Raw genomic sequence first — 24,185 nt, forward strand, 5'->3', positions numbered from 1 at the left:
CACAACCCCTCCCCTCTGCCTTCCTCTGGGCATAGAGCAACAGTCCCTGGGGGACTGAGGGGGGAGATAGCTGGGAATTTCCTGCTTTGTGCAGAGGGTTGGACTAGATGGCTCTTGGGGTCTCTTCCAGCTTTATGTTTCTACTAGCAACAACACCCGTTGTATGTAAAAACACAATGGGCTCTAGAAAACTGATTCAGCGGGCTGCTTCCCAGTGGCAAGCGGGCGCTTTGCAGCAGCCTCGGCGCCAGAGTGGGAGGGCACTGAGGGGAGGTGCGGGGAGGAGTGCTTAGGCTGTTTGTTTGGCAGGCCCCTTCCCGGAAGCAAGCGGGCCCTTCACAGTGACCTTGAGGCCAGAGTTGTCAGCAATGCGTCTGTGCGAAGATAAAAAGTGAGTCGTCGCCAATACGGCTTGCCATTTATATAGTAGGATGTTTCAAGTGAAAAGTCCTGGGACCCCCTTCTTGGGGGCTTAGAACGAGCACACCACATGGAAGCTCCGCCCAAAAGCAGAGGGCCGCCACATGCCAGCCAACGTGGATACAGGCCCAAGACCAGCTCCTCAGCTCCTTCAGGGTTGAAACGGCTCTAGATTCTGCTAGATAAATATCGGACTATATGGAAGCCCCTTAGAGACTTTTTGCATGACACAGAACGTGATGAACTAATGACTTGTGCTTTTGAAGATTAAGGAGAGGGAAGGAATGTGTAGAAGGAAAGGAGAAATATTTACTAATGGGAATGTTAGACTTGGTGTAGGATATGTACTGTTGATAGACCTCTTCAAATGGAAAACTGGTATATATTCCTATTATTTAAATGCCTTTCCCCCCTTCTTTTTCTTTTTTGTTTTTTTTCCTTTTCTCTTCTTGTTCATGTTTTCATTTTTTCCTATTGTCTGTATGTTTTATAATTATTTTAAAAACTCTAATGAATGGTTATAAAACAGGGAGTTGGAAGGGCTCCTTCCCGGTGGTCCCTCCTCCAGGACAAAGCAAAGGGAGGTGTGGCAGCCAGGGGCTTAGGCTGGCACCCGCAGGGGGTGGGTCTGTGGCCCATCGAGGGCAAAGGGGTTAGGGGTGGCAGGCAAGAGCCACGGCAGCCATCTTTTGTGAGGAGCTGATGGAGGCTGGGGAGGTAGGACACAGAGAACCTCTTCTCTCCCTCCCTCCTTGAGCCTATCACTGGGGGGTCAACTACAAGACCAGTCAGGGCTGCCAATCACAAGCCCCTCTTTGTGCAGCACTTAATTCGCTCGTGGGACTTTCGACTGGCAGGCACGGCGATGCTCCCCTCCCCACCGAAAGCTCTGCCAAAGGAGTCAAGAAATTCAGAGGGGCCCAGTGAGCCTCTCAACGGACCCTCCAAAATGTTGGAGACTCCCCTCCCGTCCCGTCCCGTCCCGTCCCTTCCTGCCAGGAGCGTGAGCCTCCCAAGGCCTCTGGCTGCCCCCGTTGTGAGGAGAATGAGGGCCTGGAGGGCCCACCTTGGCCTGTCCCAGCAGGTTCTTCAAGGACCTGTGGCGAGAGGGATTTGTCAAAAGAATACAATGCCAGGCCACACCATGCGGACAAAAGACGGCCGTGTGTATTATGACAAGGCTTCCATGCAGAACCGCTTGCTCATTCAAGCTTTGTGACGCAGCAGCTGTGCCCCCCCCCGCACCCCCTGCACCCCCGCGGCCTGGCCACCGCTTGCGTCAGAATTACTCGGCCACTTCCACCGTCTCAAAGGTTTTGATGTCTTGAAATTTGTCGCAGGAGAAGTTGACGAGCAGCTGCTTGGTCCCTCCCTTGCTGGGGGTCACTGAAAACCGGACAGTTCCCCGCTGCTTGGCCAGCAGTGGTGGTGCGCTGTGGAGGAAGGGCAGAGGCAGAAAGATCAGAGGGGGAGCGTCACATGCTCCGGTGCCAACAAAGACCCCGTGGGTGAGGGAGTCTTGCCTAGGCGCCTGCCTGCTTCTCAAGCCATCTGAGCAGCCACCTGTTGGCTCTGGCCGGTGGGATCGCCATAGGAGAGCGCTCTCCCCCCCCCCCTCCACTCCACTGAGACCCACGTCTCGGACCACAGCAGAAGCCCCCTCAGCCCCCCTTAGCTCTGTGGCGTGCCCGGCATCACCAAGGGCTTCTCTCTTACTGGCCCTGGGTGGAGTGGCTGCAGCTCGCAAGACATGCACACTGTCCACGCAGGAAGCCGTCTTGCGTGGCTGGGAAAGGCCTTGGCCAGAGTCAACTCCGCTGGACTGGGAAGGCGGATGGAGCTCTGGGTCCCCGAGGAAGAGAAGAGCCGACGCGGAAGGGCTGGCCCAGTTCCTCTGACTAGACCCACCTGTGCCTGCCTGGCACGGTTCCTCCCTGGGCACTCCCTGCTCAATTAACAAGCAGGCTAAGGCTCGGCTGGCTGGCTGGCTGGTGATGCAAGCAGGTCTGCTCATTCCTGAATAGCCTCATCCCGCAGAACGCCTCTGTCTCCGCAGTGACCCTTTGTGGTGCAGCAGCGAGCACATGGGCAGAGGCCAGGGAGATCCGGGCTTCACTCCCTGCTCAGCCCCAAAGCTCAGAGGGGGAGCTGCTGCCGCTGCACTCCTTGCAGGGGGGTCTTGTGAGGATAGAAACAGGGGGCCTCGTATGCCAATCCTGAGCTCCTTGGAAACGGAGCAGGACAGAAATCGCGAGCAAAAGCAAAGGGGCTGCCTGGCAGCTGGCCCTTTGCAGCTGCACAGAGAGGAGCGTGCATTTGGGGCCGGCCTTCCTGGCTCGTAAGGCTGAGCCCATTTCCGACCCCTGGTGAAATGCACCAGTGCTTGTGTGTGTGCACTGGAGGCCCCGAGTCCAAGCCAAACGCTGTGCTAGGAAAGACCCTTTTCAAGGGCTGCCGCCAGTCCTAGCAGGCAGTTCTGGGCTCAGGGGACCAATGGCCTGACCTGGCAGAAGGCACGTGCAAAGCTGGGTGCGTGCCGCTGAGCCCTCCTGGGGCCACGGGGTCCCTTTTGAAGTTTCTCCTGATCTACTATCCTGTAGCTTAAGCTACATGATCCAGTTTTGCCCTTTGGACCTTCAGAGGACCAGTCTATGCCCTCTCCCCGGAGGCAGCCCTTCGGGTACCTGCGGAACGGATCCCATCTACCTCCAGTCTTCTTTTCTCCAGACTAAACATACCCAGTCTAAAGCTTCCTCGCAGGGTTGGTTTTTCAGACCTCGACACATTTGCACTGCTCTTCTCTTAACCGGGTCCAGTTTTCTTACCTCTTAAACTGTAGCACCCAGAGCTGGAAACCTTATTCCAGATGAGTTCTGGCCACCATGGAAGAGAGAGGAACTATTATGTCTCCACTCAGGGAGTTGGGGGAACAGCTTAAAAGTCCACAGCCATCGGAGCAAGGGATTTATGGCCTTTGATTTCTACACACTAACGCCGAGGGTCTCCGCCATAAATAAGAGGGGCTTCCGCTCCTGGTCAGGCAGCCCCGCTCCTGGCTCCCAGCCATGGGGGCTGAAGGCCGCCCCCCGCCCAGAGACGCCAGACCTCTGGACCCCAGCGCCCTCAGGCAGCAGCAGAGGAGGGGCTCAGCCTCCATGAGGACTTTTGGGTTTGGCCCTCCGGGACAACTCCTTGGCCTCCCTGAGAGGCGGGATGCCGGACTGGAGGGGCTGCCGCTCTGATCCAGCAGGGCGCTTCTGAGGCTCTTACGCTGTTCGTCAGGCCTAATGGAGACTTGACATTATGACTCCCATGGACCAAATAAAGCCCCTGAACTGTATTCCTGATGGCAGCAGAAAGGGAGGGAGAACAGCATCATGGGTCCAAAACGGAAATCCAAGAGGGACAGAAGAAGAGAGGAAGGAAGAAGGAAAGACAGCCGTGTGGCTGGAGCCTCCTGCAGGCCACCAAAGGCAGGAGAGAAGGTGGATGCTGAGAGACGCTGCGGGAATCACAGACGGCTTCGGCTCCCTGGATCCCTGCTACGCAACGAACTCCACTGAGCTCAGTGCCTCCAGTCAGTTGGTGCCGTGCCGTGCCGTGCCGAGGAGGCCTTTCTCCGTCAGAAGGTGGGAGAAGCACCAAGGGGACTGGCTGTCCTTGACTTGCCCTTCACCAGTGGTGAAGACCTGGCCAATGGGGCAGAGCAGGGCGGGGAAGTGGCCACATCAATGCTGGGATTCTGCCTGACCATGTGGAAAGCTCAGCATCAGGGCCTCCAGGCAAACACCTGGTACTTCAGGCAAGATGAGCTTAATACGCTTTGAGAAATGTAAGGCCACCTCCCAGGGCCAGGTAATCTCTCCGAGGAAGGCGCCCAAGGTGAGCAATACTCCCTGGATAAGCTGTTAGCAAAGGGACAACTGCAAGCAACCCCCATGGCAAAGAGACCCAGGAGGCGCCAACAGGAAAGCGAAGGGGTGGGCTGAAAATCAGAACAGGCGCGTGTCGGAAACGGAAGGAGAGACAGATTGCCAGGCCAAGCAGTCTGGAGGAGCAGCGGAGCGGAGGAAAGCACAAGCTCACCCCGAGCCCTGGCTGGCAAGAGCCTGGCCCAGGCACAGCTAGCGTGACCCATCTGGGGCATACAGGGAAGAGGGGCAGAGCCGGCTCTGGCTGGGGTGGGGGTGGGGGGGGGCAGTGGCTCACGGATCTTGGCTGTCAGAAGGCTGAAAGGAGAGCCCAAGGTTCTTGGCTTGCCCCCCTCCCCGCCCCGCCCCAGACACCATTCTCTTCCTTCCACTCTCTGGTTTGTGGGCTGCCCTTGGGGCAGCTTGCTAGAGCCGCTATTGAAGCTCGGTCAGGCGGCTCCTCTTTGGTCTGGTCTAGCAGAGCTTTTCTGGCATGCCTGCCTGCGTGAGTGCGTGTGTGAAAGAGAGAGAGATCCATTGATGTGAACATTTCCCCCCTCCCCCAGCGAAGCTACAAAAAAGTCCTTCCTTTGTGCTTAGTAACTCCGTGTCCATATTTAAAGGCTCCAGAGCTCTCCTGAGCAGCCTCTGTGGCTCTGTACGAGCTTGCTTTTTATTGCCGGAGGAGCTCATTTCCCCAGACGCTGAGACCCTGGTTTTACACAGGCAAAACCTCTGCCGTTTCCCACACTGGTTCCCAAAAGTCCAGGATTCAGCGATGTAGCTGAGCCCCCCCCCCCCGCCATTGCCCACCTGTGCCTCAGGTAATGCCAGGCACCCACAGGGCAGTGTGAGCAGTGGCAGCAGCACGGGGCACCCTCTGGGTGGCAGAATAAGGGGCTGTACTTGAGCAGGAGGGGCCACTCTGCAGCTGTACTCAAACACGCACATTTCTCTGCAGGCTTCTGCACAGAGGAAACCACTCCCGTGCGGTTATAGCAGAAGACCTTCAGAAGGCTGCCTGGCTGGAACTCATGCTGTCAGGACAGGAACCCAACTCTCCCCTCCCCTCCCCTCCCCGGAGTACTTTCCGTCAGGCAAATACCCCTTTTCCATTGATAAAAAGGTGGACAGAGTCCCTCTCGGGGGGGGGGGGGGCAGGTGGCACAAGGTGGGAGGCTGAGCAGCTGTTCCTCGCACACTCCACCCCGCTGTCAGGGTGTTGCAAGGGGAAGGGAGGCTGGGCTGGGCTGGGCTGCGCTGCGCTGGCAGACTCACCTTCCAGCTGCACAGGGCATCTGTGCCCAGACTGGGGCGTAGCTTTGGCCTGCTAGGGAAGTGCCCCCTGGGTGGGGAGAAGGTGCCGGAGAGCAAGCCCTGCAGCACGCAGCCCCCCCTCCTCTTCCTTCCCATGGCCCCTTGTTTGTGGCCCTGGAAGGCGGGGCCTGCCCTGCCCTGCCCTGCCCCCCCCCCCCCGACACTTACTTCAGCTTGAGCTTTTCCTCCAGCAAGTCACTGCCCTCGGCCAGCAGCACGCAGTCCTTGACTTCCTGGTCGAGAGGGTTAGTGAACGTCACTTCCACCTCTACCTCCTCGCTCACTTTGACCGGGCCCAGCACCTGCCCAAACACAAAAACAGGCCGGCTCTCAGCCACCACTCCCTGGAGTGCCCTAGCACAGGGCCAAGGGGAGAAGCAACGAAGGCCAGGGCGCCCAGGCATGCAAAGGCCCGCCCCTCAGCCTGGGCACCCCCCTGGAGAGCCTCCCCCAAATGCTTCTTCCTGCTGCCCAACAGCATCTCCTTCGCCCTACTGCTGGGGCCGGTCTGTTTGCATTGAGATATTCCTCCTGAACGGGCTGGAGCAAAGTGACTCCCAGGGCAGGACACGAGCCCCAGCAAAGCGCTTTGGAGCCTCTCTCAGTAGGGCTGCTGGCGCCAAGTTGGGAAATTCCTGGAGATCTGGGGGGTGGAACCCGGAGAAACCTGGAGAAAGTGGGGTTTAGGGAGGGAAAGGAGCCTGGCACGGCATAATTCCATAGAGTCCACCCCCCAAAGTAGCCATTTTCTCCAGGTGAACTGATCTCTGGAGACCAGTTGTAATTCCAGGAGATCTCCTGCCACTACCTGGAGGCTGGCAAGCCTATCTCTCAGAGAAAGCGCAGGGAATGGGGAGAGAAAATGGACGAGGCCCCTGAGACCTGGGCTGAGCTGGCACCAGCACGCCAATGACACTCAGTCTCTCTCATGCTGCCAGCAGAGCCCTGAGAGGCTGGGAACTGGGAACAGGTTCCTGGTGGCGGTTGTGGAGTAGATGAGGGCTAACGTGCTGGAACTTAATCCCGATAAGGTGGAGAGGCTACTAGGGAAGGGAAAGCCTGACCCCCGAAATGGGTTACATCGCCTGCTCTAGATGGGATCGCACGTCCCCGAAGGGAGCAGGTTTGTAGCCTGGGGGTGCTGCTGCTGGAGCCAGGCCTCCTGTTGGCTAAACAGGTGCCAGCCGTGGTCGCCAGCTTCCGCTGTTCCGGGGCAGAAAAGATCCTGCCGCTGTAGTGCATGCTCTGAGAATGAGACTAAATGACTGCCATGCGCTGCTCAGACTGCCTGGAAGCTACAACTGGCGCAGAATGCTGTGGCCAGAATGCTGGCTGGAGCGGGTCGCAGGGGCCCTCTCACTCCAGCCTTCTCCCATCTCTACTGGCCCCCAATTTCCCTCTGGGCCCACTTCAAGGTGCTGCTGTTGACGTTTAACCCCCTGTATGGTTTGGGGCCAGCATCCCTTTAGGGGCAGCTTTTCCCATACGAACCTGCCTGTCGGACTCCAGTCACAGCTGGGCGGCCTTGCTTCAGGTGCCCCACCACCGAAGGCTATATGGGTGGCAACCTGAGAAAGGGTCTCAGCCGTGGTGCCAAAAAGTGTGGCATTCCCTCCCCAGGGAGCTTCGCCTGCCTCCCTCTGCCCTTCTCTTCTGCCGGGGTGGGGGTGGAAGCTTTTTTGTTTAATTGGAGGCACCCCCCAAAAAAACTGTCACTGGCCCTCCTCCCTGTTCTTGGAGTTGGGTGTTTGTGAATGTGTGTGTGTTTTATAGAATTATTTTTGTACCATTATTATTTTTAATTTAAAATATTTATTAGCTGCCTTTCCTCCAAAGGTGTTCGTGGCAGCTTGCAATGTAAAATGTCACGAAACAGAAGTTAAAAGCAGAGTTAAAACACAGTTAAAATCCATTTGAAATGTTGTTTTAAACTTAACTTGGTTTTAAAATGTTTGAAATGTTTCACTGTATGGGTCCCTATTTGGCTGTTGCTTTACGTACTATCTGTTGCTTTAACTATGTGTTCCTACGTCAGCCCTAGAATTGCTTCTGTTCTGTTTCAGCATTTCTTCTTGCTAATGTTATCTTTGTAAACTTGAGTTTATTCACCCTACAGCATTGTTTATGAGATTGTCCTCGATACTGACTGTCCTACTCTCACACTGTGTAACCTGCCTTGAGTCTCAGTGAGAAAGGCAGACCATAAATTGCATAAATATAAAAGGCGGCATAACCGTGTTTTAAGCAGACAAAGACACAATGGATGCCGCTGGCTCTTCTTGCCCATGGGGCCTTCCAGAAGCCGTGCTTTGCCCCCAAACCAGCCGGCACAAAGACTCCATGTGTTGTTGTGGGGACATGCGCGGGAATCGCTGCCCCACTGGGCCCACCACCCCCCTGCCAGCTGCCCCACTGCTGCCTCCTTTGGCTGTCGGTGCTGTTTTGAACACCCACCACTGGAAAGAAGCTTTGTCCCCCCGCCCTCCACAAATGTGACTGCGCCTCTGCGCCAGACTTTTTACACCAGCATCCCCCCCCCCACAGATGCTTCTGGCCCTGTGCGTGGCGGGAGACAGTGGGGGGGGGGCTGCACTGACCTTGATGTGGAGGCTGGGGTTGTCCAGGGTGACGACGCGTTCCACCAGCGCTTCCCCCTCCTTCTCCACCTGGTACAAGGCTGTGGTGCGGATCATGTTGTCTGTGGTCAGGTGCTTCTGGTACTCCTCGTAAGAGATCTTTATCGGGAAGGTTTTCTCTGGAAAGAAAGGGATGGGAAAGAGACGTGCCCTCAAAGCCCGGCAAAGGTTTGTCTGCATGGCCGGCTTTGTGGTGGGCCGTATTGTGGGGTTGATTTGGGATCAGAAGTCTTTAAACTGCTGGTTTGTACTCTACTAGGTAAAGGTAGTCCCCTGTGCAAGCACCGAGTCATTACTGACCCCTGGGGGGACGTCGCATCACGACATTTTCTTGGCAGACTTTTTGTTACGGGGTGGTTTGCCATTGCCTTCCCCGTCGTCTACTATTTTTCTCCTTTGTTTTCAAATGATACAGGCTTTTAGTTGCCTGCTTGCATTATATCTTTATATGATTGCAAACTGATTTGGAAGCAGTTCTGCTGAAAAGCAAACTAAAAACATTTTAATAAATCAATATGTACACAAATGTGAGTCTTACAACACAGGAGGAGAATGACCGCATGTTTCTAAGCACCTCCTCCACATGTGTCCAGGACCTTTGGTGCTCAACCCACTCTTTTTTCTCTTCTTGTTTGTGCAGTGCGGATCTCTTGTAACCCTTTAGCGCTGAGATGGAGGAGCACAGAGAGGCCCGGCTCCCTCCGTGTCTTCTCACATTACCCCACCACGCTAGGAGTTTCACGAGGGGCACAGCTTTCCTCTTCCCCTCTTTTGCCATCCAGCCCCTCCCTGCTTGGAAGGAGTGGGGGCTCTGCCTGTCAGGAGGAGAGCAGGAAGCAGGGGACCACCACGGACAAGGGCTGCCAGTCGCCTGGTGGGGGCAGGGGATTCCCCCAATCCCAGCCTCTGCCCCCCCTCCGCTGCCACTCACCTGGCCAGCTTTGGGGGGGGGAGGGCTGGCAAAAACCCCTCTAGGCCAGCGCACAGCAGGCACACTCTTCCGGAACTGATGAAATCATGCGCGCAAACAGCACGCACGAGAGCATCACCCCCAGTAAGCGCCAGATTCCTCCTCTGACCCGGAAGGGTTAGGGGGCCTGGCAACCCTCCCACAGACACAGTGCCAGGGAAAGGCGGGCTTTGAAGGAGGCTTCTAATGATTGGCTTGAACTGTTTCCTCTGGCAGTGTTCTGGCCGCACCGTTACGTGGTTGGGCTGTGATTCAGCACTCTGCTGGTTCGACTCCCACTCCTGCCATGAGCTCAGCAGGTGGTCTCGGGTGAGCCCCTCTTCTCAGCCCCGCCTCCCCAGCTGGATTGTGGGGGTAATGCTGGCATTGTTCACTGCTCTAAATAGGGCACTAATCTGTCTAGGAGGGCAGTATATAAGTTATTATCATTATTATACAAACATAAAATATACAATCAAGTAAGAGCTAAAAATAAAGTCTAAAACAATGAAACCTCAGACCAAAGAGCGGCTCCGTTTTAAGGCTTTCTGGAATAAAAACATCTTCTGCTTACACACCAGAAGGCCTGTCAAGACGGCCCCAATCGCACCTCCTGGCAGAGGGGATGCCACAACCGGGGGAGGGGGGCGGCAGCAGTGGAAGCAGCCCCTCCTCAGATCTCTGACCCTGGGGAGGATTCCGTGCGTCTCCTCAGCCCCTGGGCAGGGGGAGGCAGGGGGAGACAGCCCTTTGCACGCTTCGGCTTGAAGTTAGGTGAAAAGCAGCACTCTGCAGAGGGCTCAGAACCATCCCGCATGCCGGCGCGGCCGAGAAGGCAGAGGGCTCCTCGTGTGTTCGCTGCAGGGAGCCCCTGGTTGCCACCTTCGCTGCCATGCTTGGTGCCCATTGAGGCTTCTGCTGCCACTCCACACACAGCCATAGTCACACCTGGATGATGCTAAAGCATGCAAGAAAGCCTTTCTCCAGGGACGGCGGCTACACCTGGCAACCCTGCCAAAGATGGTCATAGCCCCCCGCCCCACCCTCTGCAACTAGGGGCAGTGAGGAGTCTCCTTCTTGGACAGGAAGAAAAAGAAGGGGCACGAGGCATTATTATTTTATTTAGATTTTTATACCCCGGTGGAGACCCAAAGCTACTTGCATCATTATTCTCCCCTCCTCCAAAAAACCCCAACTTTGTGAGGTAGGTTAGGCTGAGAGAGTGACTGGCTGAAGATTGCCCAGGGAGCTTCCTTGTCAGTGCAAAGATTCGAACCCGGGTCTCCCAGACAGAATCATAGATGGCCTCAATAGTCATCTAGTCCATCCCCCTGCACAAAGGAAGAAAGTCACAGCTCTTCCCCCAGCCCCCCCTCCCCCCGGTGACCCCTGCTCTAAGCCCAGAGGAAGCAAACAATGTCCAAGATCCCTGGCCGGTCTGGCCTGGAGGGAAATTCCTCCCTGACCCCAAAGTGGCGATCAGGGAATGGGCAGGCCTGAAAGGTTACCTTCTTTGGGGCCCAGGGTCACAGACTGGGCGTTCTTCCAGACCTCATGGATTGGCTTCCCCGTGTAGACAATGGTCCAGGCTGTCATGTGCGCCTCCAGCTTCTTCGGCTCTGAAGCCTGGTTGGTGAGCATCAAGGCTAAGTGGACATCTTTGCCCACTTCAGGGGTGCTCTCCACCTTGAATTTCCCTGAAACGCTGGGCTCCGGAGGTGCGGCCAGCCTAGCAGATGTGGAACTCATTGTATTCAGATTCAGCTTTGTGCAAGCTTTTTGGAACACTTCCCTTTCCTTAGCAGTTCCTGAAAGAGACAGAGAGAGAGAGAGAGAGAGAGAGAGAGAGAGAGAGAGAGAGAGAGAGAGAGAGAGAGAGAGTAGGGCTTGCTCATAAGTAGCTCCGCTGCTGGCCACTGGTCAGAGCAGGGCAGGACTCTTGGGCCTTGGTTGTGTGGCTCAGACCCCTCCCCCCCCCCCGGCGGCAGATGCCACGGACCCTGGCCCACGCTGGGGGAAGCACAGGCGCTCACAAAGAGGGGGCGGGAGCGCACGGGAGCTCACTTTACCTTCTTCATATTTGTAATTGTTGGTGACATCCAAACGGGCGTAGCTGCCCACAGTCTTGGTGCTCGTGTGCCGGCCGACTGACTTGGTCTCCGTGTACACTCTCTTGGTTTCTCCTGTGGCCGTGTTGTACGTCCAAGTGACGCGGTCCGCATTGACCTCAGCAAAGACAAAGGGGCAGTCGTACTTCAGATCCACGTCTCCCTCTTTGATGGCGGTCAGAGAAGCCGGGCCACACTGGAACAGGCCTGCAGGGACAGAAAAGGAGGTGGGCGGGCAGTCCACTCAGAGCCAAGCTACAAGTGACGCCTGACACAGGTTGGACACTGGTCGGCTTCCCACAAGTTTTGGCGGGAAATGTGGGCGTCCTGGTTTTACAGCTTGGCTCTCCATTACAGCTGCAAGACCAGGATGTGCCTACATTTCCCATCAGAACTTGAGGGAAGCTGACAAGTGTCCAACCTGTGTCAGGCGTCACGTGTAGCTTGGCTCTCAGTGTCAGAAAACCAGTCAGAGGGGCTGGGGGTGAATGTGGCCAGCAGGCTCAGGGCCGGCAGAAGGAATGCTCAGGTAGCGTATGGAGCACTAGGCTAAGCCCTCAACCCCAGATGGCCTTGGGCAGGATGAGGCCCAGGCAGGCGTCAGCTAGGGGCTCAGCAGCAGGGGGAAGTGCTGGCCTCCGTATCTCAACTGGTGAGCCTTCCTTGGGTAGCTGGACAATGCGCAAGGGGGCATGGGGCCCCCCTTGGTCTGATAGAGCAGAACTCTTCTGACACTCTTCAGGGAAGCGAGGAAACAGAGGTCAGGATCGCACGGGAGGGATTCAATTTTTTTTGAAAACGGACGGGAAGGGCGGAACGCACGTGCAGCGCTGCCGAAGGAGCCTCCGTTGGGAAAGGATGCTCCCCCCATTTGCTGTCTGTGCTGCAGAGAAACTTGACTGCCTCAGGGCAGAGGGGCCAAAGTACCTTTGGGCACTTCATGCTGGGTTCTTTGTGCAAGTAAGTTTGCAAAAGGAAGTGCCAAGTGGCTCTGAAGCAAGGCAAACGGGAACATACCAGTGCGCATTTCTGCCACCTGGTTTTGTTATGGGGGATTATCCCAGATGGGGGGTGGGTGGGTGGGGTGGGGGTGGGGCATTACTTTTTAAAAAGACACATGGAGACAAGTTTCCTTGGAGTTTCTTTGTCAGTCCAAAGCAACACTTTCACCACTAGACCGGAAGGCTGTGTTGAGACGATCAGTCTAACAGTCTATGACAGGTAATCAGCCCTCGGACTGAAGAGAGGTCAGAAGAAGTTCCTTTATTCCAGGTGTCCAGTGAAAACCTCGTATCGCAGCCGAGAATCACTTAAAGTTATCTTTTAAAATCCGTCTAATCACTTTTGAAATAATGAAATAAGAAAAGAAACGCAACAACCCCAGGGGACTGAGGGGTGTCTGGGTGCGGCTTCCTTTATGTATAATCAGTTGCCTGAACCTCACATGACTTTATTCAACCATCTAATCTGTTTGAAAGACACCTCTGAGCACTGAGTGACATTTTCCCAAGAAATACGTGTTTCAAACTGTCTCTGCAGATTTGAAAACTAAAAAAGAAATTCTCACGCCTACTTTGCTTAAATTCCTATACCGTTAAGCTTAACCCCCTTGACAGTACACGGGCAAACTCAAACTCAAAGCAGTTTCCGCCTACCTGTGCTTCTCTCCTGAGGAGTTGCGTCTAAAATTTGCCACCCGCTGTACATGGCGCCCAGGTCAGGCCGCACGAACCAGCTCTCATTCCACACGTGGAAGTTCCTGCGGCCGAGAGCGAGCGGGTGAGGAGGTTTGTCCCGTGGCCGGCAGGCCCTTTCCTGCGCCGCTTTTTCCCGAAGGGCAGAGGAGGGGGTGGGTCCCTGGCGTGGCTGTGGGTCCCTCCCCACAAGGGCTGCTTGGGGCAAGTCCACTGGGGGGTAACGCGGTGAGCTGGCCAGACTGTGCAGCGTGGGGCTCCCTCTGCCTCCCTCAGAGGCTGGATGGTGGAGCTTAAGAAGGGCCCTGCTGGGCAGACCAAGGCAGGACCTTGGAGCCCAACACTGTCCGCAGCCACGGCCGGGTGGCTGACCCGGAGCCCCCTAGGCAGCCCCCTCCTCATTGCTCTTGACCTGCCTTCTGACTCGGGGGGGGGGGCTTCCTCTCTCGAGTGCTTTGCAACCAGCAAAGAAGAAGAAGCATTACCAGACGCTATCTGCTCCCATGCTCAGAGGGTTTCCAGAGGCATCGTAGTACTCATCTACTGTCAGGGTTCGGTCTGTGTCATGGGCAGAGTTGAAGTTCGTAATCATGCGGGCGGGCATTCCCAGGCACCGGAGGACTAGAGAGAGAAAGAGAGAGAGAGAAAGAGTGAGGGTCTTGGGCTGGTCTTCCCTGGGGGCTCCGAAGCCCAGCGAGTCTGTTCTCTCCTCCTGGAAGCACCTGCAGGTGGCAGGGCTCACAGCAGACCCCCCTCCTCCCCCCCCCGCTGTCAGGCACAGGCCACCCTAACCCTTTCTGGCCTGTGGGTCTCCCTTTTCAAAAACACAAACAAAGGGGCAGAGTTCGATTGGCAAGTGGGCTGGCAAGTGCCCACGAGGACAGGAAGCAAGACAAATTTTGCTCATGCTAATGGAGCCCCTGCAGAGGTTCATGGTTCAGAGAAAGGTGGCCTTAGCTACTTCAGAGCAATGTGATGTGTTATGGCAGGGGCATCTCCACCCACCCCCTGCCGTGCCTAGCGCCCGTCCAAGAGCAGTCACTGTGTGGGGAGGGAAAAGGCTTGCTGTGACCCTTGGAAGGCAAATTCTGCAGGCCAGTTTAGCCAAGGATCCTGGAGGTGTTTTGCCATCTTCTGGGCACGGAGCCGGGGGCACTGGGGGTCAGGGTGGGGGGCGTAGTTGTGAATTTCCTGCATTGTGTAGGGAGTCAGACTAGATGACCCTGGAGGCCCCTTCCAACCCTAGGATCCTGAGGCCCTCCCCCCACCCCACCCCACCCCTTTGCCCCTGAACCGCCCGGGTCTTCCCTCTATCCCCTCTCCTTCAGGAAGGATGCACCCTGGGGATGAGTGACGGGTGTTACAGAAGGCCTCTAGCCTGCCTCCCTGCCACCGTAGTAGCACAGCACAGGACAAAAACCACACCACCATCATACTAGTCAAAAACCTAAACGAGCAGTCAGCTGCAGAATCCGAAGAATCTGAACAACGAGTAACCCAGCAAGAAAACTGCGTAGTGACGAGTCCGTGGAGAGACAGCACCGCAGGGCAGAGCTGCTGGAGGCAGCTGTGGGGGCCCTGTGTGCTCTGGCCACTTTGCACATGCTCAGAAGTTGCCCAAAGCCAGCCCAGGTGCCATGAAATGCAGAGGTGCCTTGGCATGACATGATCCGTGGGTCTGGCATGGGCTCCCATCCTTTTTTGGCCCCAGACTCTGTGCAGGAAAGCCGGGAACTTTGGCCCAGCCTCCTCTGGACTGTGGCCAGCCAGAGCCAGCCCAAGCACAGCAGGGCACGGGCTGTGCCCATACAGAACGGACGGAGACTCACCGGTGGTCAGCACGCCAGCAAAGACCCAGCACTGCCCGTACTTCACCGGCCGAAACCCGGCAGCCTTCCACTTCCGCAAGATGTCCACGCTTCCCGTCCAGCTGCTCGGATTCTGCCCCCCAGGGTAGTTCCCGCTCCAGTTCCCCTGCAGCACGCCGTTGTCGTCGTTGCTGTTGACCTGGGAAAAGGCAAGGCAGGCAAAGGCGGTCTGGTCAACACCCACCGGCTGTTCCTCAGTGATTGTGTGGAATTGCCCCCCCCCCCCCGCCAGCCCTTGTCCCATTTCCTTGTTCCTCAGCCTGGAAGGGGCGAGAAGGCACCCTTGACCGTTGCCCAGGTTGGGGAGGGGGGTAGGGGCTAACGGGGTCCAGAGCCCTGCCTCTGCCGCAATGCAGGCAATTTAATTCTCCCCCTGCCAGGGTGGTGCAGCAAGAATTTCCCCTGGCTGAAGTCCCGGGCAGGCTGAGTTGCAAAAGCAGAGCTGGAGGAAAGCACGGCTGGAAGAGTCATGTGGTGCAGACAACGAGCATCTGGGTCCAGCTACACGGCCGGCCAGCACCACTTTCAGTTGGGTGTGCACTCGGCAGCCCCCCCACCTCCTGCCCCAGTTAGTCAGCAAAGTGCAACTGGTCTGCAAGGGGAGGCAGGGGCCCTGCTGCGTATTCCCCTGTGCAGAAGTCTCTCTCCCAGCATTGCTCCCAGCTCTCCCTCGGGCTTGGCATTCTCATGCCGTCTTCTATCCCATGTTCAAACATGTCCAGAATGTGCACCATACCCTAAGGTCATCTGATTCTTGCTGTCACAAGGCGGGGGGGGGGGACTCAGCACTACTTGCAATGCGTTGAAGGACAGGACCTTGGACCTTGCGAGACCTTGACCCCCCCCCCCATCCTGCCTCGAAACCTCCCTCTTGGCTTCTGGAATTGGGGCCTCTTTAATAACCTTCTTTAGTTAATGTGTGGAGGGCCAACCCTGGTCCGTGGCCGGACACGAAAGCTGCCTGTGAGAGATCTGGCTCAGAGAGGAAGGGGCTGGACAGCCCTCCTCTTTGCCCTGTGCCCCGTTGGGGTGGGAAGAAGAGGGGAGGCTGTGAAGAAGGACAGGGGTGCGCCCTGTGTCCTCTGCTCCCAGGGAGTGCCGCCTCGGGCAGAGCTTGCAGGCACAGCGCAGCCAAGGGTGTCCAGAGAGGGGTTGTTCCCAGTGCCGCCTTACCATGGCGCTCAGCACCCGGCCAACGTGCTTGGGGTCGTTCCGGTGAGCCAGGTCACGGTGGGAGTCCTGGAGGTAGCTTCTGCTCCGGTCCAGGAGGACAAGGCAGATGTTCAGAATGTCCTCTTGAAACTGTGGGGGGAGGAAGGTTTTAGCCCCGCTGCCCAGTCCTTTGCATCTCACCCTGCTTTTCCAGCCTTAACACGTGGGGGGGGGGGGGAACAGGAGCCGAGGCATCTAACTGGGGCGTGTCGGGATCCTGCACTGCAGACGGGAATGCTGAGATCTGCAGTGCTTCGGGAATAGTCCTGCTCAAAGAATCAGGGGAAGTGAAGGGACCCTCCTGTTCCATGCCTGCAAAGCAGAACCAGCAGGGAGAGCCCCCCCTCTTTCTTTTGCCTGTCCTTTTCTGTCCTCTCCCTCCTTCCTTCCACACGATCTGATCAAATTAAGAAAGCGGAGAAGAGGAAGCCGTTATGGGAAACGGTGAAATTCAGAAGCAGGCAGATGGGGGCTCAGTTCCTCATGCTCTGGGATTCTCCAACACCGGGGCTTGTTTCAATGCACACATCCCATGTCTGGAACCCTTCCCTGTTCTCAGCTGAGGTCCCTTCGCTCCCTTTGCACTTACCTGCCCGAAGTTCCAGCCGGAGTGAGAGATACGATTTGCACTCCCCACAAAGACCAGGCCAAACTCGGAGAGGACATACTCCTCGCGCTCAGCATTATTTTGCATGAACACGTCGTCTCCTGAAAGGCAAACGGCAGTCTCTGGCAGAAGCTCTGGGGAGGAGAGCTGAGGCTGTCTCCGGTGCCAGCCCCAAGCAGGCTTGTCAGCTGGGGTGCCTGAGTGCCCTTGCCCGCTGCGCTGCCCATTTTGGCCCTCTGGCATCTCCCCCACCTTCCGTGCTCTTTAGCAAGGCAGCCATGGCCCGGCTGTTGAGAGAAAGGCAGTTGGTGCTCTTTCCCCCAGCCCCGCTCTTATCAAGCACCTAACAGCGGCACGCCCCCCCACCCCGACCCCGCACTGCTGTTTCAGCACCTGCAAAATCCTCGCAATGGTTTTAAATGACTTCAAAATGGCGGTGGCATCCTCGTGGGGGCCAGAAGGGGGCCATCCTGCCCAGTGTTGCCATTTTGAAGGCTGTGCTAAGTGAGTCCTCCCCCCTGCCCGCCCCCCCGGATGGGCTGCAGACCTTGCCTTCTCGGGGAGGTCCTGCCCGCAGCTGGCAGGCCACCCCCCTTCTAAGGTTTCCTTTGCACAGTCCCATTGAGCATTGAAGGCAACCTTCGTTCTGTACCTGACAGCCAAGGATTAAAGAGCAGGACCAGAGTGCCCAGACTGGTGCTGCTCCCGGAGCCAGTCGTCACGCTGAATTTGTAGCGTCCAATGATGGCTTTTGGTGGACTCAAAATGGAGACGCTCACTGAGCTGGCATCAGCAGAGGTCTGGACGGCACCCCAAGAGCCGCTCTGTGGTGTGGCGGACACGGTAAAGGACACGCGTGTCTTTGCCTGAAGAGCAGCGGTGGCCCCTGAGGACAAAGAAGACAGCCACAGATCAAGCCACAGCAAGTCCCCACGACGACCACGGCTGCGGCTGCCAGAGGCTGCCCTTGGACGAGGGTCAGAGGCCGGCTGCTTGGCTGCTTCCAGGGGCGTCAACGGACTGGGCGTGGGAAAAGCTTCAGGGAAGCAGGGCCTGAGAAGGGCGGCCCCTGCCAGACGCCAGAAGGGGAGCATCACCCAGGGGGGAGAGGAGAGCCAGGGGGGCAGGTACCTGTTTCTGCAGTAAAGGTGAGGCTGCTCCCCGATGGTTTTGTCCCCCGGAAGGTGAGAGTGAGATCGATGGGCTGCCCCCGCCGCACCACCAGCTCCTTCGTATTGTACCGGTTCGTATGGTGAGCAAGGGTGTTCTGTTTCCATTTCCAGTCGATGTTTGCTAGACTCAGCGCTGTAAGAAGGCAAGGAGAAAAGCTGGGGCACGATCCAGACCAGACAGGCCTTGCCTTAGCAGCAACTGTGCCCTCCCCCAGCGGCCATCGCGGCCGGGGGAGGGGAGGCCCTTTTGCAGGCCTGCGGTAGGGAAAGAGGAAGACCTAAAAGGAGAGGGCTGGGCTCAGTCAAAGAAGCCACGCCCCCCCGGTTTGCAGGATCTGAGCAAGTCTGTGAATGAGAGGATGTTTGGGCGGTCTTTCCTTCATAGGGTCACCATAGGTCAGAGGCAACTTGACAGCATGTAACACACACTATAATTTGCAAGCCCCAGAAGAGCAGTTGAGGGGCTTCCTTGCCAATTCTTCCTTTGCTGTAAATATATTCCATTTGGGGTCGTGGTTAAGAGCGGCAGGCCTCTAATCTGGAGTGCCAGGCTTGATTCCTGCCCCCCACCCCCCGCTTCAAGCCAGCTGGGTGTCCTTGGGTTCTTCTCCATCTGGGACACTGCAACTGTTAGGCAGCGGGCTTTGGGCTGTTCTGTTTCGCTGATTGGCTGTGGGTTGATTTCAATCACATAATAACAACAATAACAACAACTGTGCTTATATACCGCTCTTCTGGACAGGCGAGTGCCTCACTCAGAGCGGCGGACAAAGCCGGTGTTGTCATCATCCCCACAATGCAGCTGGGAGCTGGGCTGAGAGGAGGGGCTCACCCGAGGCTGTCTGCTGAGCTCCTGGCTGTTGTGGGAGTCCAACTAGCAGAGTGCTCAAGTGCTTAACCACTATGCTACAGTAGGAGGAATATTGCTTTAATATTTCTTGAAGAGATGGGGTAGAAGTGTTTTTTTAAAAACCAGCCAAGAGACAAGTGTGTGGTTGTGTGGAGGGAGGCGTCCGTCCTCTTGCACGGCCCCCTATTCTTGGCGGGAGTTCATTCTGGCCTCCGGCTTCACGCTTGGGCTTCTCTTCTGGCTCCTGATGGGAATTATCCCTCAAGCCAGTAGTGTGTTGCCAAGGGACAACGGAGAGGGAGCCTCTGTGGCCAGGAGGCTGCGGGAGCAGAGCCCTACGGGACCTCTGCAATGCTGATGCGTGAGCACCAGGTCTAGCCAATTTGTTCACACATAATAACATTCATAACAATAATAATAATAACATTTGATTTATATACCGCCCTTCAGGACAACTTAATGCCCACTCAGAGCAGTTTACAAAGTATGCCATTATTATACCCACAACAACAAACACCCTGTGAGGTGGGTGGGGCTGAGAGCAACTTGGAAGAGCTGTGAGTGACCCCAGGTCTCCCAGCTGGCTTCAAGCAGAGGAGCAGTGGGGAATCAAACCCGGCTCTCCAGATTAGAGTCCTGCACTCTTAACCACGACACCAAACTGGCTCCCATATAGGTGGAATGGGTAAGTTTCCCCGGGAGCAGGCCTTCTTCTGTCATTGTATCTATCTATGGAAAAGATCCACCCAACTGCAGACTGCTAAGTCTACTGGATATCCCAGGTAAACTTCATGCAAGGCACCTCTGATGGACGTTAGAAGGGTGGGTGTCTGAAAATGGTTTGCTGGTCCCTGAACAAATTGGATTTAGGTCAGGTCATTCACTCCTTCTCATCACAGCATTTCATGAATAAATATGTGAATGGGTTCTCTAGGCAATTGTATGTGCATTCATTGATCTTAAAGCTGCTTTTGACTCTATCCTAAGGCAGTGCCTGTGGGATAAATTAAGTTAGCTGAATATTGAAAGTAGGCTATTGAATTAAATTAAAGCTGTTTGTGCCAAGACCACTCTTCAGGTTAGATTGGGTATTTATGGCCAATTGTCCAACCCAGTTGCAGCTTCAAAAGGTGTGAGCTGGGGTTGTTTGGGCTCCTTTGCTTTTCAACCTGTATATAAACGATACAGCTGAATATTAGTCAGGGGCACAATTTTTTCCAGTTAGGCTGGGAGGGAAGGCAGACTCGATACTTCTTTACACTGATTATACTTTACTTATATCCCATACACAAGTTGGCCTTAAAGGCTTTTAAAACAGTTTAGTTTTTATTATAAAAAACAATTTACTAAACATTAACTATGATAAAACAAAGATTGTAGTTTTCAGTAAAAGAACCCACCCTCATAAGTGGACAATGAAAGGGAATGCATTAATTACAGCAAGTGACGTCTTTTAAATATCCTGGGGTAGTCTTCCATAATTCTGCTTCTTGGTCAGTACATACTGAATATGCAAAGTGGAATTTTGAAAAAGTTGTGTTTGCCTTCTTAGATTTTACAGAACAAAGTATTTGGTACCCCCAATACTAGCAATCTATATAACAAAGGTATTATCACAGATATTATACGGAGCCCCAGTTTGGGGGGTTAGAAATTAATGACCTTGAAAAGTTATTCAAAATAAATTGGCTTGCATGTTGTTAGCAGTTCCTAACTCACCATCAGCAGTTAATATGAGCTGGATTTGCTGGCAATATTGTCCTCAGTCCATAAAGCTGCTATTAACTTTTAGTTGAAAATTCTGTTTGGTCCAAGTTCAAGTTTCTTAACTTTGGCTTATGAGGATGTGAAAGCGAATTCATGGCAAGGTCGTATATTCCCACCTAGTAGCCAAACTTGGATTTTCAGAAGGTTATTTAAGGAGGTTTGGGTTTTTTGCAGCAAAACAATTAATAAAACAAAGACTGCTGTTCCAGTGGACGCTACATTATTGGGTGCCCTGAGAACAGGCAGCTTTCTCAGGGTACCCAATACTTTGCATTCTCCCCTTATCGTTACAGACAGCATGCATTTCCCCCTTTAATCCTTCCATCTTATTTTACTGATCTGTTAAAATTTAACTCCTAGGAAAGCATTCACCAAAACACTTCTGGCTATTTTACAACCAGCAATGTTAAGAAGTCATTATAATGGGACCACATATAACAAACATGTCTGCCTCTGGGACCAGAGATCTATTGAGGACCGAGCCCAGGTGGTTTTCCCGTGCTCAGGATTTGTAGTGGAACGTGAACGATATCTTGGGAATATTTTGTCATGATAACTGAGAGATCGGACCAGAACAGGCATATAACGTTGCTTGCTGATAAAAAATAAACAGGTAACATCACAAATGGCAAAGTTTATCACTTAAAGACTCTGTCAAAACCATGTACTGCTAGCGTGGTTAATAGATAATCTGTAAATACTATGCTGGGTTTGATGTGTTAATACAGGGACAGTAAGTGGCCTCTAATTTTCTGTTTTGTTGCTTTGATTTTAATTATTATGCGTTTTAATTTTAAATGGACATTGTAAGGATTTTAACTGGTATTGAGATAGTATTGCAGTTTTCACCTGGTGTCATTTGCTAAGGCTATAAGCTATGAGAGCCAGTATGGTGTCGTGGTTAAGAACGCGGGACTCTAATCTGGAGAGCCGGGTTTGATTCCCCACTCCTCCGCTTGAAGCCAGCTGGGTGACCTTGGGCTAGTCACGGCTCTCTCAGAGCTCTCTCAGCCCCACCCACCTCACAGGGTGATTATTGTTGTAGGGATAATAATGACATACTTTGTAACCTGCTCTGAGTGGGCATTAAGTTGTCCTGAAGGGCGGTATATAAATCGAATGTTGTTGTTGTTGTTGTTATAAATGTAATAAAGTTTAGGTATGCATGCATGCATGCATGTATGTATGTATGTATGTAATGCTGATACAAGATTCAGACCCAGAGGTCTCCACACCTGGCACATGCTTAGCAAGTTGTTAATTCTGTGGAAATGCACAAGGAGGCATTTCCTGGAGAGTCCATTGCTGCATTCTGGACTGTGCAAGCTGGAGCCGCTGGGAGACCCTCGCCAGGCCTCCCCTGCCCCCTCAGAAAGGCTCCAGGCCCCTCTCTTCCCAGGACCCAGGAGTCCTGCTTGGGTTGGGCTGGGCTGCAAGCCAAAGAAGGATCAGTCCTGAGGCACTGAGCCCAGACATGTCCGGCAAGCCCCAGCGTGCCTGCCAGGTGCCTGCTCCAGCTGCCCCCTATAATTAAGGATCTTGCAGAGGGGAAAAGTGGACACTCCCTCTGGCGTCATCCTCTGCCACCCATCGGCACACACAATGTATCCCAGGAAAAGGACAGCCCCAGGTCACACCACAGGACGCAGGCAGCCGAGGGCCAAGCAGAGATGCCTTTAGACAGCTGCCAGTTCGGGCTCCCTTGGCGGGAACTGTAACCCTCCAATGGCCAGCTGAGCACTGCCAGCTTGTCTCCCCCACATGCGACGTCTTGGCAGGGCTGCTCTGAGATGCAAATGGGTGCCATCAGGGTACCCAGGAGGGAGGGAGGCCTGAGGCAGGCAAACAGGGTCCTTCTGGCTATGGGTCTGAGTGAGAACCGAAGGCAGCCGTGCTCCTCCTGTCTCCTGATGCCTATCAGTCCCTCTTGCCAAGGAAGGGCACCAGGTCATGTTTGCCAGCCTGCTCTGCTGCCAGTCCCATAGAGCAGCACCCCATCCACGCCTTGCCCTTGCAGCCTCAGTCTGTCCCAAAGGGGCATGCTGTGCGCACCCCCTCATAGCAGGCGAAGGCAGGTCCAGGCACAGAGGGGGGTTTGGCCCAAGCAGGGAGAGTGCCAGCCCAGCGGAGAGGGGCACGTGACCAGCTGAGCCCCTTTCACATCCAAGGCCGCCTGAGGTTTCCCTTGAGTCCTGCTGGTCCACTCTAAGCCCTAGCTGCCGCCAACCAGTCCAGTCCGTTTCCGCTCCTGTGGCAGCTTGCTAGTTTTGCACTTACCGGTCATGATCTTGGCTTCTTCGGGTCCTCCTGGGCTTCTCAGGGTGGCTTGCTGAGACAAGGTGATCCTCCAAGGGTTTGGGGAGCATCTTATACCGAACCAACAAGAGGGAGGCCCCTCCTATCAGAGCAAGGACAGCCCAGCAAGGTGGGTGAGGCTCACACCGTGAACTTCCCCCGGTGACAGGCTGCTGTCATGCAAGATCTGCCTTATGCAAGAGGTGAGCAGAAGACAGCGCTCGGCTGCAGGGAGCGGATCTTGCTGCTGTGTCCATGGGCAGGCAGGGAGTGGAGTCATTGCCCAGGAAGGATGGAAGGCAGCTTGACTCGGCAAACGTGGAGAGTCCTTTCCCTGGGACTTCCAGGCTACACGTGGGCACGGAGGTCTTAAGCAACCTTCATTCAGCTGGACGGGACAGGGACCGGGAGCAAAAATGCTGACCTCCCCCCCCCTGCCGCCCCCCCCCTCCTTGCACCATGCAATTAAAGGAGAGGCAGAACTCATGCAACCGTAAAACCGGCATTTCCCAATGGGGAAGAGCTCCGTTGTGCAATCCAATTAAGGAACATTCCTTCAGAGGGTGATGCGCTGGTGTCTCTCCCTTGCTTGCCCCCTGTGCTGTCTGAAGAGATCCCAGTTGCTGCCACCCAGAGCAGGAGGTGGCTGCTGGCCTGTGTGAAATGAGCTGTGCCTGGAAGCTTTTGCCCGACCAACCGAGGTCTGAAGGGAGAGGCTGCTTCTGCAGCGAGTCCCTCTGGCACAGGTTTTGTGACCTGCTGCAAAGTGGCGGAAGAGGAAAAGGAGGACAGCAAAGCACCCAGGATGCTCACCTGCGAGCGAGGCTCCAGGATCCTGATCTAAATGCTTAGCTCATGCTTACATGGCAGATAAATATTCATGAGCCTTGATTTCTGCAGTGCACATGAAACAGACTTTGCTCTGGAGCTCCCTCCAAGAGGTCTGCTGGTGCCACGCCACTGCCACGCCATTCCTGGGGACAGGGAAGTGGGAGAGGAGCTGCCCTTTTGGCTGTGCAGAGAACAGTCTGCCCAGTGGGCCTCCCATCTCAGGGCACTGCAAAGATGGGTGCTGACTTCTCGACATGGGTGCTGTGCCTTGGGGCCTCAGTCTGGGCTCACTGTCCCAGGCGCAAAGAACGCTTTTTGTCCTTTTGTCTATTTAACATTGAGGTTATGTCTGCCATGCACACGATGCCAGAGCCGTTGAGCGTTTGCTCGACTTGTGGGGGAGTTGTGCTCTCATGCAGAAGAAGGGCTTTCAGGCAGCCACACATGCAGTCATTATATATCCGGACGTGGCGTGCCGTTTGGAACTTATGTCCTTATGGAGGGCAGTCGCTGAGAGTCTCTCTGCATGAGATGCCTCGGCGTGTGCT

The 24,185-nt window shown here is 55.1% G+C and overlaps 1 protein-coding gene across 1 annotated transcript; it reads right to left on the reverse strand.

Annotated features, from left to right (window-relative positions):
• Positions 1–1,565: 1,565 nt before the first annotated feature.
• Positions 1,566–22,869, reverse strand: LOC129330229 (protein-glutamine gamma-glutamyltransferase E-like). The gene is made up of 13 exons (XM_054980241.1): positions 22,789–22,869; positions 17,854–18,027; positions 17,375–17,608; positions 16,705–16,823; positions 16,077–16,205; positions 14,865–15,042; positions 13,521–13,656; positions 12,997–13,100; positions 11,303–11,548; positions 10,742–11,041; positions 8,246–8,403; positions 5,817–5,950; positions 1,566–1,853 (listed from the first exon to the last, which is right to left on the reverse strand). Exons 1-13 carry the CDS (start codon positions 22,793–22,795, stop codon positions 1,706–1,708), a joined length of 2,067 nt encoding a protein of 688 aa, XP_054836216.1. The 5' UTR covers positions 22,796–22,869; the 3' UTR covers positions 1,566–1,705.
• Between the last annotated feature and the right edge of the window lie 1,316 nt (positions 22,870–24,185).

This window comes from Eublepharis macularius, chromosome 5, assembly GCF_028583425.1.
Source record: "Eublepharis macularius isolate TG4126 chromosome 5, MPM_Emac_v1.0, whole genome shotgun sequence".
NCBI classification, from domain to species: Eukaryota; Metazoa; Chordata; class Lepidosauria; order Squamata; family Eublepharidae; genus Eublepharis; species Eublepharis macularius.

Excerpts from the sequence above, each read along its gene's own strand:
- LOC129330229 (XM_054980241.1), bottom strand. Across the intron at positions 16,206-16,704 it reads CCGGCTGGAACTTCGGGCAG|TTTCAAGAGGACATTCTGAA; the intron begins GTAAGTGCAAAG and ends CTCCCCCCACAG. Across the intron at positions 1,854-5,816 it reads GAGGAAAAGCTCAAGCTGAA|CGCACCACCACTGCTGGCCA; the intron begins GTAAGTGTCGGG and ends CTTCCTCCACAG.